General features: G+C 34.0%; 3 protein-coding genes and 1 pseudogene across 3 annotated transcripts; 3 read left to right on the top strand and 1 right to left on the bottom strand.

The window, feature by feature from the left end:
- The first annotated feature begins 727 nt into the window (after positions 1–727).
- LOC125859226 (uncharacterized) lies at positions 728–2,562 on the top strand (annotated as a pseudogene).
- Positions 2,563–7,624: 5,062 nt separating this feature from the next.
- On the top strand, positions 7,625–8,622 carry LOC125859765 (uncharacterized). The gene is made up of 2 exons (XM_049539581.1): positions 7,625–7,765; positions 7,862–8,622. The coding sequence occupies exons 1-2, from the start codon at positions 7,709–7,711 to the stop codon at positions 8,447–8,449; spliced, it is 645 nt and encodes a 214-aa protein (XP_049395538.1). The 5' UTR covers positions 7,625–7,708; the 3' UTR covers positions 8,450–8,622.
- Positions 8,623–13,752: 5,130 nt separating this feature from the next.
- LOC125859971 (uncharacterized) lies at positions 13,753–14,816 on the top strand. The gene is made up of 2 exons (XM_049539830.1): positions 13,753–13,868; positions 14,079–14,816. The coding sequence occupies exons 1-2, from the start codon at positions 13,812–13,814 to the stop codon at positions 14,670–14,672; spliced, it is 651 nt and encodes a 216-aa protein (XP_049395787.1). The 5' UTR covers positions 13,753–13,811; the 3' UTR covers positions 14,673–14,816.
- Positions 14,817–15,196: 380 nt separating this feature from the next.
- Positions 15,197–18,909, bottom strand: LOC125860419 (probable leucine-rich repeat receptor-like protein kinase At1g35710). The gene is made up of 4 exons (XM_049540377.1): positions 18,353–18,909; positions 17,324–17,584; positions 16,098–16,970; positions 15,197–15,978 (listed from the first exon to the last, which is right to left on the bottom strand). Exons 1-4 carry the CDS (start codon positions 18,771–18,773, stop codon positions 15,497–15,499), a joined length of 2,037 nt encoding a protein of 678 aa, XP_049396334.1. The 5' UTR covers positions 18,774–18,909; the 3' UTR covers positions 15,197–15,496.
- Between the last annotated feature and the right edge of the window lie 541 nt (positions 18,910–19,450).

Below are 19,450 nucleotides of genomic sequence, written 5' to 3'. Positions count from 1 at the left end.
AGTTTGGGAGACTGGTCTTATTTTTGAAAGTGTTAAGCAGTTTAGAGAAGTTATTACTAGATATGCAGTTCAAGAACATGTTGAATTAGATAAATATGTTAATGATGCAACTGGGGTGAGGGTAAAGTGTACAGCTGATTGTCCATGGTTGTTGTTTGGAAGTATTAATTCAAGAACAGTACATTTTGTGGTGAAGAATTATAATCCATTACATAAATGCAATGGCACAACCAAAAATAAATTGGTGAATTCAAAGTACTTATCAGAAAGGTACAAGAACAGAATTATTTCGGAGCCTGGAATTAGAGTTTTTCAATTTCAAAGTTTAGTGAAGAAAGAGTTGAATGTGTATGTAGGGAGGACTGTAGCAAGGAAAGCTAGAAACATTGTGTTGAAACAAATTATGGGTGATCATGTGGAGGAGTTTAAGAGAATTTTATATTATAGAGATGAGTTCTTAAAGACTAATCCAGGCAGCACATGTGTGGTGAGACTTATTGAAGAAACTTTTGAAGGTGGCAGAAAAATGTTTCAATCATTTTACATATGCTTTGATGCTTTAAAGAAGACATTCAAATCTAGCTAGAAGATGTATAGGATTTGATGGTTGCTTCTTGAAAAGTGTTTCTAGAGGTCAATTACTTGTGGTTGTTTGTAAGGATGGGAACAACGAAATGCTACCACTAGCATGTGCAGTTGTTGAGGTTGAAAACACATTCGCTTGGAAATGTTTATCAAGCTTGTAAGACATGATCTTGAGCTAGGAGATGGAATAGAATTGACAACCATTACTGATATGCAGAAGGTATTTTTATTTTCTTTTTTATTTATTCATTTATTTTCTTTTTCATTTATTCATTAAGTTAGATCTCATGTTATTCTAAATGTTGTTAAAGGGTCTTGACAAAGCTATTCAAGATCTTCTGCCAAATGCAGAATAAAGAATGTGTGCAAGACATGTTCTAGCCAACTGGTCTAAGAATTAGAAAGGCATTAAAAGAAGAGATTGTTTTTGGAGATGTGCCAAATCTACATATGAACAATAATTGACAAGAAATTTGGATCACATGGAGAAATTAGGCACTGGAATATGTGATGACTTATTGTGGTACAATATAGAGAGGTGATCTAAATTATACTTTAAGTTTTTTAGTTGTTGTGATAGTGTTGACAACAACATGGCTGAAAGCTTTAATTCATGAATTTTGGGGCCAAGACACAAAACTATCATCACAATGCTTGAATAAATAAGGATCAAAGTGATGAGAAGAATAGGACAATTGAGGGAGTTCTGTGATACTTGAATAACAGACAGATCTCCAATGGCCGTAAAGGTATTGACAGAGAACACAACAAAGTCAATGAAGTGTAACCTTGAATGGAATGGTGAATATGGTTTTGAGGTTAAAGACAGTTGGGATAACACATTTGTTGTGAATCTAGGCAATCAAACATGTACTTGTGGATCTTGGATGCTAAGAGGTATACCTTGTTGCCATGTTATAGCTGCACTTCATTTTAGAAAATTGGAGCCCATTAACTATGTTGCACATTGGTATAGCAAGGAGACTTATCTCAAAGTTTAAAGTCACTACATTCAACCAATTACTAACATGAAAATGTTGCCACAGTCGACCAATCCTTCTTTTATACCACATGTTATAAAAACACTACCAGGAAGGCCTTGAAAGTGTAGGAGAAAGGAGCAGAATGAAAACAAAACAGGAAAATTGTCCAAGAGAGGTGTTGAGATGACTTGCAGTCTTTGTTATGCAAATGGTCATAATAAGAAGGGTTGTCATTTGAATAATCAAGCTAATGCAGGTAGAGGAAGAGGAAAAGGGAGAGGAAGAGAGACTAGTTCAACAAGGTCAAGTGTTGGTTCTTCTACAGCACCAACTGAATCACAATCAAGCACAAATAGAGGAAGAGGTCGACCAAGAGGTTCTACAAAACAGGTAATGTTTATAGTAATTCATTTAGTTGTTAATTTATATCTTAATCAGTCTAATATTTTTGTTGATCAACTTATGTTATAGGCTAGTGCTACTGGAAAGGGAAGAGGAACTGCAACTGGTAATGGAACAGGTATTGGTGTTGCTGCTGATGGTTCTGGTGCCACTGAAAGGGGAAGAGGAACTAGAACTGATTTAGCTGGAAGGGGAAGAGGAACTACAACTGGTGTAGCTGGAAGGGGAAGAGGAACTAGTGTAGCTGCTACTGCTACTGATGTTCTTGGTGCTATTGGAAGAGGGAAGAGGCCAAGAATGGTTGGAATGAGGATACTACATACACAGAGTGATTTTACAATCCACAATGTAAGTTGTCTTAATTATTTACACACTTTTCAATTTTAACATATGAAGCATCTAAGACAACATATTTTTGTGAATCTAACCTGGAATGCCTATGAACTCTTCAATAGTGACTGAAAATCTTGGACATCATAAACCAAGATCAGGCTTAAAATGGAAAGGAAAGGTTGTTGTAACTCAACAAGGTCTTCAAGAGATGAGAGAAAACAAAAGAATGAGAACAAGGTCCAATGTTGCTGAAGTTTGATATGGAGACTACTTTAATTTGATATTTTAGCTGTTTTTGAAACAATTATGCAGATGTGACTGCATTAGTTTGATCTGTTTGTTTTTGAAACAATTATGTTGTAGTTGCAACTGCATTAGTTTGATCTATATTTGTTTTTGAAACAATTATGCAGTTGTGACTGCATTAGTTTGATCTATGTTTGTTTGAAACAATTATGCAGTTGTGACTGCATTAGTTTGATCTATGTTTGTTTTTTAAACAATTATGAAGTTGTGACTGCATTAGTTTGATATTTTAGTTGTCTCTTTTTGAAACAATTATGCAGCCAGTTTTGCATTACTTTTATGTGTACAATTATGCAATTGTGATTGTAATTTAGTGAATGCAGATGTAAATAAAACACAAACGAAATACACAAACCAGCAAATTACATTAAGAGAATAAGAAGAACACACAATTCATTACAAAAGAGTCTTGCACCTAATTGATTACAACATAAACAGTGCTGCACTACACCAACATTGATCTCACTACATCAAGAGTTTAAGGCAACTTCATTGAACCTTTCTTCGTTTATATCACTCAGAACCAATAGCTTATAGCTATAACCACAACACAACAACAAGCTACAACAAAAAAAGCACATTCTGCCATGTTCTTCTTCATTTATTCTGCATTACTTTCATCTTCTCAACCTCTTCTTGCAACATTTTCAATTTCATACCTAGACAATCATTATCTTGTTTGAAATCTCCCGGCTTGTCAACTTCTTCAGTAACCTCAACCAATTCAAATGCAGTGCCTGAGGTTTGAGAGGATTCTACTATATTCTCAAGCTTACTCAATTTCTGTATTAGTTTAGGAATCACAAATTTCGACCCCGGATCAATATTTTCTTTATCCTTCCAACACCAAAAGTTGCAAGATCTACGACCCTTCAATAAAGAAAAAGGATGAAGGAATTAGTGGTTAATCAAATTCCTAATCGGCTAAAAAAAATTTAAACAAAAATGATCTTCACCCCATAATAAGGACATGACTAATATTTTCTTTCGGGGTTATTTGAAGTCCAAGATGTTTTCAAACGCACCACAAGTCCATGATTACAATAAACTTTTTTTCTTCGTAGTATAATCATATTCTTCCATACAAAGATTTGTCAAATTAATTGATCGCATTGTGTGCTACAATTTTGTGCAAGAAGTAACGAGAATCTGGAAAAAACAGAAAATAAGAAAAAGGGAGGAAAGAAAATCAAAATAATAGATGAAGAAGAATAGGTTTGAATCTTACATTTTGAAGAACAATTATTCCTTCAAAGATTCAACTTTTAGGTTTGAAGAGCTAAGATTTGAGAAAAATCAAGAAAAAATAATGAATTAGGTCACCATTTTTTGGATGATTGGGTTGGTGAAAGAGAAGAGGTATTTAGGGTTCTTAAAAAGTGAAGATTGTTCTTCAAATGGGTAATGGATCGGATATTACCGTTGGAGGGGAAATTTTAATTTTAAAAAAAATGTTAAAAGATGACTAATGCGCCGTTCTAATAAAATCAATAGAAAAAATAAGAGAAAAAACAATGAATGTAGGTAAAAAAAAGTTTCAATACAAGGTAAAAAAAAATGTGTATCAACTTAATTTAAATACAAGATAAAGAAATAAGAATATTTTTTAAAAAAATTAAAGATTTGTTTTTTACAAAAAAAAATAAAAAATCATTATTTTTTATTTTTTAAAAAAAATAATTAAAAAAAATATTTACATACGTGACGGGTGAGTGTGTACAAACACAATCAACTTGGGTGGTTGAAGGTGCCACATCAGCACATAAGGTGCACAAAAATACAAAAAAAAAATGAGTTTAGGAGGGTAATAGGACCTTAGTTAAGTTTAGGTGTGTCTCTGGAATTTCGATCATAATCTAGGGATACTTATGCCTTATCCCTATTTATTTGTATCGTTTAATTTGTTTTTGTTTTTTCTATTTCCCTTCTTGGATGAGAAAGTCAAATAAATAATGATCATAATGGAGACACATCTTCAAAAGGATTCCATTTAGTTCATGATATATACCTATTTAAAATTATGTGTTTTATTTTTCTTTTTAATAGTTAAAATAACCACAATGTGACTTTAGCTTGTCATGTATTCTAAAAATAAAATTTTATTTTTACTTGTGACTTTTAACATATCAAGAAAAGATAATAATAATTATTTTTCTGTTTTACCCTCGACATTAATTACTTATTCCCCAAATCATTTTTCAAGACCTAAAACAATACATCAATCCGTAAAATACTCATCATATGCATATTACTTCATTGTTTCTTAAGAAGCATGAATGCATGCATAATTCAAAGTAGACAAGTAAGCGTGTATCGAGGAAGTATTAATAAGGTGAGGATGGAGCATTTCTAATGGAGTCAATATGATCACATGAAAATTCTTTAATTTCATTTACAACAATAGATATAGTTTCATGGTTCCACATGGAAAGATGCATGCATGAAGCCAAATATGAAGAGGGAGCCCCCTTATCAGAAAGATATATAGATGCATTGCAGCAGCCTGGCATGGTAATGGCAAATGCAGCAGAGACATCATATCAAAGTTACCTTTTATGAAGCAATATAATATATCTACTGGTCCAACTTCCCAACCCCATGCACATATGTCCCTTTTATTACAACTACTCTTTCTACCACTTATTTACTTTTTTTTAGACCCATAACTTGTCCATATATATTTCTTCAAACTTATCTTCCTCATTCTTCCGATTTAATCCATTCAATATTCTTTTGGAAATATATATATTCCTTTTATATCTGCTTAAGTTGTCCTACATCAATTGTGGGATTTGGACTTGGCCCATTTTATACGTGGTTTTGGACAATTATCGTCTCATGAGTTATTAGTATATATAGGGCTGAGTTAAATCCAAAGTCAATTTTTCTTATATACATATATACCCGAGTTAAACTGATTCTTGATTTACCGTATATAATTGGGCTTCCCATTATGTTGTTCACGCTCCAATTGGAAAACATTGTGTGTGGGGATGTTAAATTTTCTCACATGCATTAATTATAGGATGTGGATTTGGTTTCCTTATATGGTCTGATCAGGAAAATATTCACCTCCTCAAGCTGGTTTTTAGAGTTGAGTTAGGATTCAAAGTATGTTTCTTATCAATTATACGATACATATGCTGATGAGAGATGATAATTACTTGATGGAATAGTTGAAGTTTGCACAAGGTGACTCAAACAGCACGTACCATTATTAAAAGAAAAATAAAACTAGGAACAAGGACATATTAATTATACGTGGGTGAGTAGTGGCTTCACCGCCACAAGGCTAAGATATACTTAAAATTATAAGAATTGTAACAAATTGGTCCCTCACAAATGAAAGAGATAATACTATAAGACCACTAGATATCAGATTGATACTTAATTGGACTATTCCTTGCTTTGTTTTCAGCGTTTGTATATACTATATAGTGTGTTCAATGCATGAACCTCCATGCAGTTTATCCTTGGCTTTATTATGTCAATTATTTAACATGGTGACAAAATAAATCTGTTTTTATTGACTTGAACGTGTTCATTCATTTTGACTACTTTCCGTATTACTGGGAAAAAGAGAGTTATTTTCATGAAAAAACACTTTCCTTCGTGAAAGAAGAAACACAATCCAACATAGTGTTTATAGATGCTCTTGGGACACATATTGCTTAATTTTTCTTGAGTAATTAAATTCCACTAATTAATTATTTTTAAGAGAAATCAACCACAACAACCAATTTCTAAGATATTTAAGCTAACAACCAAATCATGACTAAATGCATTATTTCTTGAAGGATTTTGAATTGAACCGTACGTACTCTAAAAGGACCAAGGCCGGACAAGACCAATTATATACCTATAATATTTAATTAATGATTAATAATTCATATAATAATTATTTTTTTTAAAAAAAAAACTAGAATCTTGAAAAATACAACAAGATTGTTGGATGGGTGTCAGGTCTAACATGAACCTCATCAGTTTTGTCTCTATGAGAGACTAATTTGATATATATAAATATATTAATTGCTTCGATAATATAATCCTACTTACACATTATAATTAATTTTCATTTGTCTCCCTCATGTACAACACTACAGCTAGCTAATTAATCGAATATTTTGGTAATGCCAATCGTTTTATATATTAATGCAACGCACGGTGTAACCGGAAAATAAAATAAGAGTTACTCCTAAATACTCTATGATATTAAAGAATTTTTACGCTATCAGATCTCCTAAATGATAGTAATTACTCGATTAATTATCGGTATGAGAAGATTTAGACTTCCCTTGATAGTCCCTAACCTTAGGATTAGGAAGAAATAAAGCCTCATGAATTGGTCTTTGATATAATGATATATATATTGCTGATAATTTGTAAATTTTGTGGAGGTAATCGTGGTTAAGGTAAAATCTAAAAAGACCTCATATCTCGTATCTCATATATCTCTTAGAAGTTATAACAGTCGGACTCCCTCGTCTCTTTCAACGAGGTTGGGCTTCATATTCCTATATCGTATATGTATTTTGCTACGTTCTATTAATCTACAAGGTAGGGGTCTAGCCTAACCCTCTACCAAGAAGGGTTATATTGTTCATGTGTATATGAAAGTTAAATGTTTTAATTAATTAATACTTTCTCCGTTCATCTTTACTTGTCCACTATATTATTTTGGAATGTCCAACAATACTTGTCCAGTTTATAAAATCAATGAATAATTTACGATGTTGTGCTTATTTTACCCTTGTTATTAAATATTATTCATGTTCAGATGACTTATATTTAATACTAAGAGTGATTTGGTAAAGTTATTTCTATTATTTACTGGCTCTTAATTCTTGTGTCAAGTTAATAGTTAACAACTATTGTTGGACAGATGGAGTAGTACAAAAAAATGCCTATTTTATCTAGTTTTGCCTTCATATTCGGACGTTGCTACATTGATTGGACAATTGGACCCTTATGTAACTCTTTGCCCATAACTACTTCCCTATCTTTTATGCTATATATATAGCTAAAAATACATATCCATTATCCAGGGCACTCAAGAGTCACAATCAAATTTCCAAGGCAAAAAAAGTATAGTAAGAAAAATGGCCAGCTGGTCAGCTGAAAATGCTACCAAAGCCTATCTTAGAGCAATTAAAATGGTTAGTATTACTTTGCTTACATCTTTTCTACCTTCAATTTCCAATTTATAATGTTGTACATTTTCTAATCTTATATTAAATTTGTAATTTTTTCAGGGAAAAAGTGCAAAGGAGCCAGAGATGGCAGAGTTCATTTCAGCACTAGCAGCAGGCAACAATGCACAACTTATGGTTGTTGCATGTGCCGGTGCAGCAGACCCGGCCACCGTGTTAGCTCTGGTGGTTGCAGCCCACCAGACAGGTGGCCGAGTCATCTGTATCATTGGATCAGCTTGTGAGCTGATCCAATCAATTGAATCTCTAGGGCACAACTCAAGATATGTTGAGTTTGTCACTGGAGATGTCAACACATTACTAATGAGTGACTATAGAGAAGCGGATTTTGTACTCATTGACTGTAACCTCAACAACTGCGAAGGCATCCTTCAAAGAGCGCGAATGATGGGAGAAAATGTGAGTGTTTTGGGATACAACGCGCTTTGTATGGATTCGTGGAGGTGCCAGAGCTTCAATGCTCATTTGCTTCCTATAGGAGAAGGATTGTTAGTGACTAGTAATAAAACGGCGAAAAAAGGGGGAAATTTGGGAGTTTCAGGGAAGAAAAGTAAATGGATTGTGAAAGTAGATAAATGCACAGGGGAAGAACATGTTTTTAGAATCAGGGGAAAACAAGTTGAAGCCTAAGTGTCACAGAGTCCGAGTTTTGCTAAGGCTCCGTGCGGCACTTGGTGGCGGGTGACATAAGCTCTCTGTTTTGTAAACTTTATTTAATAGATTGATTAGTAGTATTGATTAATTAGGGAAAAAAGGATTTTTCCACCATGATTTTGAACTGTATATAGCTGCAATATTGATTAATTAAGCCTATTGATTAGTAATTTAGTATATACTGTCATTTTGCATAATGCAATTCTCCATTCAATATTTCTGTTGCCATAATTTGAGATGTAGCATATGGTAATTAACATTCTCTACAAAGAACCGTACTTCATTATAACCGTGCGAATTACTCAATGTTCACGTCAAATTAATGAATATGTTTTATTATGATTACGTAATTATGGTAAATTTATATGATTTTGTGTAAACATTGTACGTGAATGGGTAAGTCTTTTCCCTCAATATGTGTATGGATTTTAGATGGCATAATACATTAAGGAACATGTCCTTTAACTTGGCTTCATTTTACATTCATGCCCTCCAACTTTGGACGTGCACAAGTAGACAATTAAACTTATATAAAATTGAACAAATAGACACACATGTCCTACGTGGCATCCTATATGGAAATTTGTGTCCTACATGTATTATGCTACATAGGACTCATGTGTCTACTTGTTCAACTTTATGCAAGTTTAAGTGCCTACGTGTGTACACATGTAGCTTGGGGGCATGAATGTGAAATAAGACCAAGTTAAATGACATATATATGTATTATGCCATTTCAGATTTAATCGGCCAGCTTTCAACAACTACATACTTTGTTTTTTTCTTAATCATAGGGGTTACAAGTCTAATTTGGTGGGCAAATACCAAATCAATAATCTAAATTCTAAAGTATGAAGTAGATCAATAATGTTGACTGAATTTATTTGAGCTAATTATAAAGAGGATCGTGAAAAGATGCTTATGATCTGCATCTCATCCACATGAATAACAGCGCTACACGCACGTGTGCTTGTGGCAACATAATAGCTTGTCTCTACTTAAATTTGTTGGTTATGGTTACTAAAAATAATTGATAATAATATAATCAAGATAGAAAATATTTTTTTCTCACTTTTATCATTTCTCTAATAAAATGTGGAAAGAGATTAAAATAGTGAATGGAAGAGTTAAATTGATATCAAAGGATAAATTAGGGTAGTTTAGTCAACTCAGCATTTTAGCAAATGTTTTCTTAACGAGTATGCAAAAGGTAAACATGACAACTAATTAAAATGGATCGGAGGGAGTAGGTAGTATCTATTCCACACGGGTAATTGAAACAACATATAAGCTATATGAATATTTTTTAGTGATGTGAGGTATTTTGGGAAACCAATATGGGTTTGGCCCAAGGTGAATAGTATTGCATCATGTTAAGAGTATTTTTAGGTTGATTTAGTCAAATAATGGCTATCAAAGCTAATGATTCAACGAGATGAGTATGATATGAAGAAGCAATTGCCAATTGGGTATTGCTCGGTTTACTACCTTTAATATGTCAAGGATATATAGCTTAGAGACACACACGCACAAGAAGAAGTTATGGGCTTTGATGGACATAAATAGTCAATCATGTGGATGACACTTAATGAATCTTGTAAATATATGAGTGGATCATAATATATAATGCTCCACAAAGTACTTAGTTCGAGGAGAGACCCATAGATCGATAGGGGCAAACCTATCCTATTAGAAGGAGATGCATGGATATCCGTTAACTATGGAAAAAACCATATCTACTGGATTGGGGAATCTGGTCGTCATGCCCCTTAGGCCTTGAGCGTGAGTGTGAGATCGGAGTTCGAGTCTCAACTACACCCGTTCGTATTTTTTATGGTGTTTGATTAATTCTTTTCTTTAATTGGTGTACTAAAGATAGTGGTGCTCCCGTCACACTCATATTCTGGGTCGGCCTCTGCCCCATAGATTGTGGTGATGGACCACATGGAACTTAGTTCGAAGGGGGAGATTGTTGGCCTTGCCAACAAATTGAAAAATTATATATAAAGTGGAGAGATACTTTTTTTTAGTATGAAGAACTTAAGCAAAAACAAATAATATCAGAACATGTTATAACTATTTTTGAGCTAGCTTTAGCTTAATGAAAGAATACTAATATGATTTCTCTACATTAAGGACACGGCAAGTTGGTGCAAATATGTCCACCATTAAGTTAACACTTTCTATACAACATCCTAATATTTAGGTCACAGCTTGCATAATCATATTACAAAATATTAAACTTATTGACTCAAATCTCTCTTCTGCCATTTCCTTTTTTAAAAAAATTTTATATCATATAAACTAGAATAAGAGAGTAAGTTCCAAGAAGTGTCTTTTTGTGGCCTATTGGGAATAAATAGTAAAATTCTGTTTTTTGCATCACTTACTACAAGTGCAGAATCAGAAGATAATATATAATGGGTCCTGGCCTGTAAAGACCGGGGGACACAGAATTTATGCACGTTGTTTCTCTGTTAAGACAACAAGTCTCAACTTGATTGGATCTACATCTATGCTTCCCTATCCACAGGCAATACAAACTCTGACTTGTTCTGCTTCTGAACTACCGGCTATTCTTATGCTAAATTGTCATTTCATATTCAAGAGTCAAGGGGTGCGTGTCGGATTCACCAAAAATAGTGTATTTTTGGAGAATCCGACACGATGTGGCATTGAAAGTAAAGAGTTAGCGCAATTAGATTCATACAAAGTTAATATTAATTTCCCCTAGCATATCTATGTGGTTTACTGAAGGGTAGCTTTTGCGCAATAGCCAGAGTTGTTGTATGATCAGAAAGTCATATATTCAAGTGTGAAAGTTGTCTCTTGTGAAAAATAAAACCTATGTGGTTATTTTAAGCGGAACGAGTATTATTGTGATTTGTCTGAAGATTGTTTTTATTAAAAAGAGAAATACTTGTGAATTTGTAGATTAAATGAGCTCTTTTATACCTAATAGGTTAGTCTTTTAGGCTGAACACTCATATTCAGATGATAGCAATTGGTATCAGACTAGATCGATCAATACTTGAAGCAGCGATTCGAATACTAGTCTAGCCTGGTAGATTGTCAGGAGTGGTGGGGTACTGGCCATAACAATTGGGACCAAAGTAAAAATTAACTTTGGTCTAATACTTCTTTGTGCTTAATCTTTTTCTTTCACTCACACTCTAGCAATTCTTTTATGGCTCTCTCTCACACTATATAGTCTGGATGACTCACTTCTTTTTTGTTTGCTAAGAACTCAAATAATCATCTCTATTTATAGATGGTGCTGAAAGGATCTAGTTAGAGATATTTACTACTCTCTAGAGTACTTCCAATAATCTTTTCCTAGAATCACTCTAATATAGTTTCATTCTAGAGTTGTTCTTTGAAATTTCAAATGCACACGCCAGAAGTTTTAGTCTTTTAACATGTGTTTCAGTTATGTATGTCTAAGCGCAATAATATATGAAAAATTAAGTCATAAATGTGTTTGTTAGATATGTTGTTAATTATTTGATAATTTGATGATTGAGGATTGTTTTTTATGATAAAATGTAACTTATGTTCAAATTATGTTTTTGTAGATTTGGATGTTAAAATTCAAAAATAAAATTATTATTTTGTTGGCAATAAAGTTCACACGCTTGAAACTTCAGTCAAATTTAACTTGTGCGTAAAATGGGTTCGTTAAATTTGTTGTTATTTTGACAAATTAATAGTTATAGTTTGTTCTTTATAATATATGAATGTTTTAAATTTGAGCTTCTTTGAAATAGATTTGGGGGTTGAATTATTGAAATTTGAAAAATAAAAAACTTTTTCGGCAAAATAAATTTAGGCTCACATGCTGAAGATTTAAGGCAATTTTTACATATATATCAAACACGAATTATCAACCTCAAATCTTAATAGTGTATGTTTGAATTATTTCCAAAAACGAGAAAACTTGTATTAAAAAAAAAAGAATTGTACAATAGGCATTAGTTAAATGGCAACTCCAAAAATTAATATTTGTGCACTTCACCCCACCCCTAATGCTAAGTGCTTACAAACAAATCACTAAAATCATAAATTGATCACCTCATAACTTACATTTTCCAACTTATAAAAGCTTTCGTTTTGATCAAATATTTTACCATTTAATCCCTTTTATTTATTTATTTTTAAATCTCAAAATAAATTGCTTATTTAACAAATCACTTTGAGAGAAAAAAAAAACACATTAAATGTTTATTAGCTATTCTAAATCAGCTAACCCAAAGTGGCTCCTAATTTTTTGTTTTTTATTTTAAGCCAAGCACTTGAAGTTTCCATGATAAACTCTTATTTATGTTTTTTCAGAAAAAACTAAAAAAGGCATAGCAAACTAGTAGTATTACAATCCCAGCAACCTAATAGTCTTGATTCTTGAATCTTCTCAAAAGACAGCTGTTAATACAAAGGAGAACCTGGTTTTGGTTTAAGCATATTAATTAGCACACTGTTTGTACCTTAAAACATGCTAATACTGCTTAGTGAAGTAAAAGCTCATTTGATAGGGGTATAAAAATAGCGTTAAATATGATGTATTAGTAATGTTGATATTAATAATGCAGGCATTAGTTATGTCGAAATTGTTTCATATGTAGTATTTGATTTTGTATATAAAAATATTTGTTCACAAAAATATCTTTTATACATTCGGTGGAAAGGATGTGGAAAAGATTTTGATGGGTAATTATGTCTTTAACAATACTAATGCGTGCATTAGCAGGATTTTCATGTATTAGCTAATTATATATATCGTAATACCAAATAAAATATATCTAAAAAAAGTGTGTCAAACAACATACTAATAATACGCAAAGTAAATATATGCATTATTTTTTTTAATACACCCACAAACGACCCCTAAGTTTCAACTCTATCCACATTATAGAGCTTAATGGACTCCTCGTCATCAATTATTTTATCAATTTTTTCAGTCTCCAGGAAGGTCGCCTTAGGTCATTGATAACATGGCCTTCACATTACTTTATGCCCAACAACTTGTGACTCAAAATATACATCCAAATTAAATAATAATATACTAATTCAATCTTGAGACCTAGTAGCACTATTTTACCCAAATTATAATCTACCATATCTGGATCAAGAATTTCAAGAATAATAATAAATAAATAAAAAGGTATCCCATTTTGTAATTATTTTTCATATTTTATTTTAGGTAACGCCAAGTTGAGAATTTTTACCAAATCAATTCCACATGGACACACTAATTAGGTTGCGTCTGTCCTGTATATAAATAAGTTGATTACATCTCTAGCTCTCTACTTTTTCAAGAATTCATAAAGAAAAGTCAAGAAAAATGAGTTGTTGGTCTGCTGAAAATGCCACCAAAGCCTTTCTCAAAACAATGAACATGGTAAGTACTACTATGATGAAATCGAGTCAAACCTCTCTATAACAGTATTGTTTGTGTCACGATGTTTTTTTAACTTCTATTGCGAAATGTGCTATAGAGAATTATTGTTATAGAAAGGTTTGATCGTTTATGTTAGAGAATTTCCTTAGAAATGATTTGTTTTCCAATTGAATTTATTTGCTAAAATTGTGTTCATTTTGATTGATTCAGGGAAAGAGAGCTAATGAGCCAAACGGAGCAGAGTTCATTTCCGCACTTGCAGCAGGAAACAATGCACAAATCATGGTGGTTGCTTGTGCCAATGTTGCAGACTCAACCACCCTTGCCTTGGTGGCTGCAGCTCAACAAACCAGAGGACGAGTGATCTGCATCCTCCAGGGTATAGAAGAATTACATCTCTCCAAAATGGCTTTAGGCACGAATTCTAGTCACCTTGAGTTTGTTGTCGCGAAATCTCAGACTCTACAGATGCTGCTGCCAAATTACTACAAGGATGCTGACTTCATAGCTGTGGATTGTAACATTCAGAATCATGAAGAGATTCTAGGATCGTTGCGAAAGAGCAGAAGGGATAAAAGTACCATTGTTTTGGGGTACAATGCTTTCTGCAAAGAGTCATGGAAGAGCAGCCCTTTGAGGACACAATTGTTGCCTATAGGAGAAGGGCTGCTGCTGACCAGAATAGCTGCAAAGATGAAAGTGGATACTGATTGCGGACACTGGATTGTTAAAGTAGATAAATGCACAGGGGAAGAACATGTATACAGAGTAAAATCTCCTCGAAGGAGAGTGGTTGAAGCCTAAATCGCGATATATTGTACCAGATAAGGCAGTCTTTTAGTAGATTGGAATTGTAAATAGTTACTTGATGTAGAATTGAACTAACAAAGAACAAAATATGTATGAGGAAAAGTTTTGATTAACCTAAAATGACCAACTTTTTCTGTATTCTTATTAATCGAAGATAAATCCCCTAGGAGTTGCTTGAATGGTAAGCACTCCTCGCTTCCAAGTATGATGGACAAACCATGGCCATTAGCCGTGGACCATGGCCTTCGGGTCTTGTAGCCTATACTCGAACTGGTACAAAATGTTACCTATCATACAAAAGGCAAAGAGAATGGCTTTTGCAGTGTCCATGAGGATTTTTTTAGATTTTTAATCGTAAAATACGAAAGTAGTAGGAGAACATCTCCCACAATCACTGATCAATTCAAGCACATCTCTCTGTTGGGACAAAATATGCCTCAAGCTTCTTCAAAATGTTTTTAAGCAGCAAACAATGTAGAATTAATAATATGAAAGTCCAGGCACAAAACGAAAACGAAAACGAAGCAATGATCCTAGGTAAATGGAAGAACATTCATCTTTTTACAAACAGATTAATTAGAATCCATGAGATAAACAGAGGAAAATCTTCCAACATGAGAAATCCTAAGGTTAAATGGCATACGAGATGCAAACATTCACAAAATGGTCAAGTCCTCAGTCGAAGAAGTTCTCAGACTGACTAAATATTTGAAGCTCCAATACTCGTGAGAGGTTAGTACGAATCTATCTCCAGCTAATAAGTTAGGAGGACTGAAAATTTGCCACAGGCAATAGTTGATGGAAGAAGATCATTAGCATTAGGAAGGACTACCTAAATTACCAATTTCTCGTACGATTGTTTCCATGGTTGGTCTCTCCTCTGGACATTCATGTGTACATAACAAAGCGGTTTTCGCTAGTTTTGTTGCTTCAGACTCAGAGAACCTTCCACGGAGATTCATGTCCATCAAGTCGTGGAATTTGGACAATTCAGCAGCAGCACGCATTGAACTGGTGAATTTTCTCTTGCCAGATAGAATTTGGAAAATGAGCACTCCAAAGGCATAAATATCACTCCTCTCAGTAAATCGGCCTGTAGTGGAGTACTCTGGAGCTAAATATCCCATGGCAGCACTTGCCTTGAGTGTTGAAAAGACGGTATCATTTGTGAGGAGCTTATGCAGGCCTGAATTTGAAAGCAATGGTTTGAATCGTTGATCAAGGAGCACGTTTTCAGCACAGATATTCTGATGCACTAGAGCTGGCTTATTCACCTTGCACCCGTGCAAATACTCAACGCCTGCTCAAGATAGATAAAAAGGCATTATTGAATTGTTGACAGTAAGCTCAGAAAAAGTAATATAATGTCAAATTACTGTACTTTAGATCTTACAAGATAGAGTTGATTCAAAAACTGACCTTTTGCAGTGCCACTAATGATAGATACCCTCATGGACCATTCAAGAGCTCGAGCTTCGTCCTCCTTCAAATCTAGGTAGTGCAACAAGTTTCCTCTTGGCACAAAATCATAAACGAGAAAACATTCTCCCCGGCTTTTAGAGCAACAGAAACCTCTCAGCCTAACTAAATTATCATGTCTCAGAGATGTCAAAATGTTTAGTCCTCTCAAAAACTCAGCTTCTTCTGACTTGCAGCTAATTTTGGCAATTCTCGTAACAGCAACAAGTGATCCATCTCTTAGAGTCCCTCTATATGTAGTTGAAAAGTTGCTCTTAGCCAATAGATTCTTATCAGCAAAGTACTGTGTAGCTGACTCCACCTCTTCCAAATTGAATCTGTATCTCTGCAGAATCTCTTCGGAAACTCCACCATAACGCCGGCCCTCAGCCAACGGATCCCAACCAATTGAGTACTCAAGACTGACTAGGGGAGAACCATTCTTCCTATTGACTTCCTTGGCCTGGTCAATACTGAGACGGCTATCACACATTTCCAGTCCACCTCCAAGTTTCTGCTTTCGTCTTCTATAGTGCGTGAAGGAAAGAATTCCTATAGCAGATGCAATAATAGTAACCACAATAACCCCTACAACAACAGATGCCTGTGAGGTTTTAGACGACGTTGTGCAGGCATTTCTGCTGCAATTTAGATTGAGATTAGCTGTTTCTGGAATATCTCTAGTAGATAAACCACTTGAGCCAACTCCATAGGGTTCTGGTCTATTAGGATTCGAGCGATCCAAAGATGTACAAACTCGCAAGGATGGGAAACCCACACCGCATAGTCCTGGATTGTTCTCATACTGGAAACCTTCAACTAATCTCTTCAAAGCTTCATAAGACAGAAAACAAAAGACCAGATAAGATATAATTTACCAAGAAACTATACATACGACTCTTATGGGGCTACATATACATAACTCCCTTTGTCTCAACTTATGTGACACAGTTGGAATTTCAAGATTCAAACGTCTAAACTTTGACCATGAATCGGACATAGAAGCTTTAAGTTTTTTGAAAAAAAAACTTATATATTTGAAAACTACTTATTAAGTACTATGAAACACAAAAATTAACAACTAAAATTATCTAAAAGGCATATATGGAAATGCCACTAAAAAAAACTTGGTTGACTCTCGAAACTCCAACGGAGAGAGTACAATGTAGGGCGAGAAAATTCATTACCAAGAGGCACATTGCCAGAAATCTTGTTGTTTCGGATATCCAAGACTTCAAGTAGGGGAGCATCCGCAAGTTTTGAAGGAATTGAACCGAAAAGACTATTATAACTCAAGTCCACCCTCATCAACACTCCCAAGTCACCCAAACTAGCCGGGATCGCACCAGTTAACTGATTGGATTGCAGAGCCAGGACATTGAGCTTTGTTAGAGTCCCTAGTTGAGTGGGTATGCTACCAGTAAAATGGTTATAGCATAGTTGCAAAACTGTACAATACGGAACAAGACAATAAACTAAAGTGAGACAGACTCCATTATCAAAATAAGGTTGTAAATAAACACCCAAAAACAAAACTTAAAGCCACCTTTAGAACATACAGGGATGAACTACAACAACAACAACATACCCAATGTAATCCCACAAAGTAGGCTCCGGGAAGGGTAAAGTATACGCAGACCTTACCCTTACCCTTACCTTGGAGGTAGAGAGTTTGCTTCCAATAAACCCTTGGCTCAAGAAAAAAAAGTTCAAAGTAGTACAGAAAAGGAAATAATAGAAGAGAAGAAGTCAGGGCAAAATACTATACAAAGCCTGACAAATCATTCTATGCAGTAACAACAACAAAATCATACGATAACCAAAATACAAAATCCTAGAACAAGAAACTAGTAGTATGAAAGGAATACAAGGGATGGAACTACTAGACTGAAATTGAACTATAAAACAATTTGGGGGAAAAAAAACAATCTTTATGATTTCCCAAATAGAACAAGTTCAAGTTTGTGACTTCAATTTTTTCAGTGAGACATAAAAGATTAACAGCAGAAGCCCCTACCTTTTCCAACTAGAGCTCAACACATTTGAACAAAATATTCAGAAAGAACAAAGAAAATGTAAAAATATCTTCTTTTTATCATAGTAACAAAAATTCAAATTTTCAAGTTTCAAGTTTGTAACTTCAAAATCTAAAATAACCCAAAAACCAAGCAAAACATAATGCACAAAACAGAGAAGTTAGTTTCTTAGTCACTGACCTTGCAATTTTGACATGTTTCCAAGTTCTTGAGGGATCTCACCAGAGAGATCATTAACATTCAAATACAAATCAGTGAGTTCAACCAAATTAGAAATTTCTCTTGGTATCTCTCCATACAATGAGTTATAATGCAAGTAGAGTCCAGTCAAGTGAGTTAGCCCAGCAATGGCAGGTGACAACTTCCCTTTAAGGCCTTTACCTTGTAGAGAAATGTTAGCAACTTGACCCTTTTCATTACAAGCAATGCCTTCAAAAGAACCATCACATGGATTACCAGAAACAGTCCATGAAGTGAGTAAAGCATTTTCAGGGTCAAGACTGGCTTTTAAGTCCATTAGAGCTTGTAACTCAGCATTTCCACTTACAGAGAGTGAAAAGAGTATGAAGAGAAAACAGAGGAATAATGGAGGAAAACCCATGTTAGTTGTTACCCACCTTTGACTGGAAATGGTGGGAGAGTGAGGTTCTTGCTTTGTTTCAGAGATGAAGTACTATACTGACTCAGTTGGTTTCTTTTTTTCTTTTGAGCAGTAGTACTAATGTTTCTTTAAATGTGTCTCTCGGTTTGTCTCTCAGTAGCTGTTTGGCATTTGTTCCGAGTTTCTTATCATAATTTGATTATTTTTTTTGTAAAAAAAAATCATAATGTCTTTATATTTCTGTAAACTTAGTAGCATTCATAATGTAGTCATAGAAATTTGAGAGTTTTATATAGGGGGTAATTCGTGAAACACAAGTGTGAACCTCTTTTTATTCTGAGTAAATTTGTGAGATTATTGTTCTCAATATTGTGTTCTTTTTTATATGGTAGATTGTTCATTTCTTTTGTGGACGTAGGTCGATTGACCTAACCACATTAAATGTTTTTATCACTTTTGGTATATTTCTCGTTTATCTTCTTAGGTCTTTCAAAGTTTGCATTGATAGATTACGTGTGACATCTGATAATCTCGATCCTAACAATACGGATGAACTATAATGGAATAATTGAAATTTCTTCACTTTTAATCAGAGATTTTAAATTCAAGTTTTGAAAAGAAAATTATTGGAGTGCTGCCCAAAATGAATTCTATAATAATTAACTGGACTCGAATAC

The sequence above is a fragment of the Solanum stenotomum genome, chromosome 3 (assembly GCF_019186545.1).
Source record: "Solanum stenotomum isolate F172 chromosome 3, ASM1918654v1, whole genome shotgun sequence".
NCBI lineage: Eukaryota > Viridiplantae > Streptophyta > Magnoliopsida > Solanales > Solanaceae > Solanum > Solanum stenotomum.
Note: the sequence above shows the minus strand (reverse complement) of the source record. Positions and strands in the feature narration are given on the sequence as shown.

What these genes read in the sequence shown, in the direction of transcription:
- LOC125859971 (XM_049539830.1), top strand. Translation starts at nt 13,812, where the DNA reads ATGAGTTGTTGGTCTGCTGAAAATGCCACCAAAGCCTTTCTCAAAACA. An exon ending in TTCTCAAAACAATGAACATG is followed by an intron (nt 13,869 to 14,078) that starts GTAAGTACTACT and finishes TGATTGATTCAG; the next exon opens with GGAAAGAGAGCTAATGAGCC.
- LOC125859765 (XM_049539581.1), top strand. Translation starts at nt 7,709, where the DNA reads ATGGCCAGCTGGTCAGCTGAAAATGCTACCAAAGCCTATCTTAGAGCA. An exon ending in ATCTTAGAGCAATTAAAATG is followed by an intron (nt 7,766 to 7,861) that starts GTTAGTATTACT and finishes TAATTTTTTCAG; the next exon opens with GGAAAAAGTGCAAAGGAGCC.
- LOC125860419 (XM_049540377.1), bottom strand. Translation starts at nt 18,773, where the DNA reads ATGGGTTTTCCTCCATTATTCCTCTGTTTTCTCTTCATACTCTTTTCA. An exon ending in TTCTGGCAATGTGCCTCTTG is followed by an intron (nt 16,971 to 17,323) that starts GTAATGAATTTT and finishes TGTCTTATGAAG; the next exon opens with CTTTGAAGAGATTAGTTGAA. An exon ending in CATTAGTGGCACTGCAAAAG is followed by an intron (nt 15,979 to 16,097) that starts GTCAGTTTTTGA and finishes TATCTTGAGCAG; the next exon opens with GCGTTGAGTATTTGCACGGG.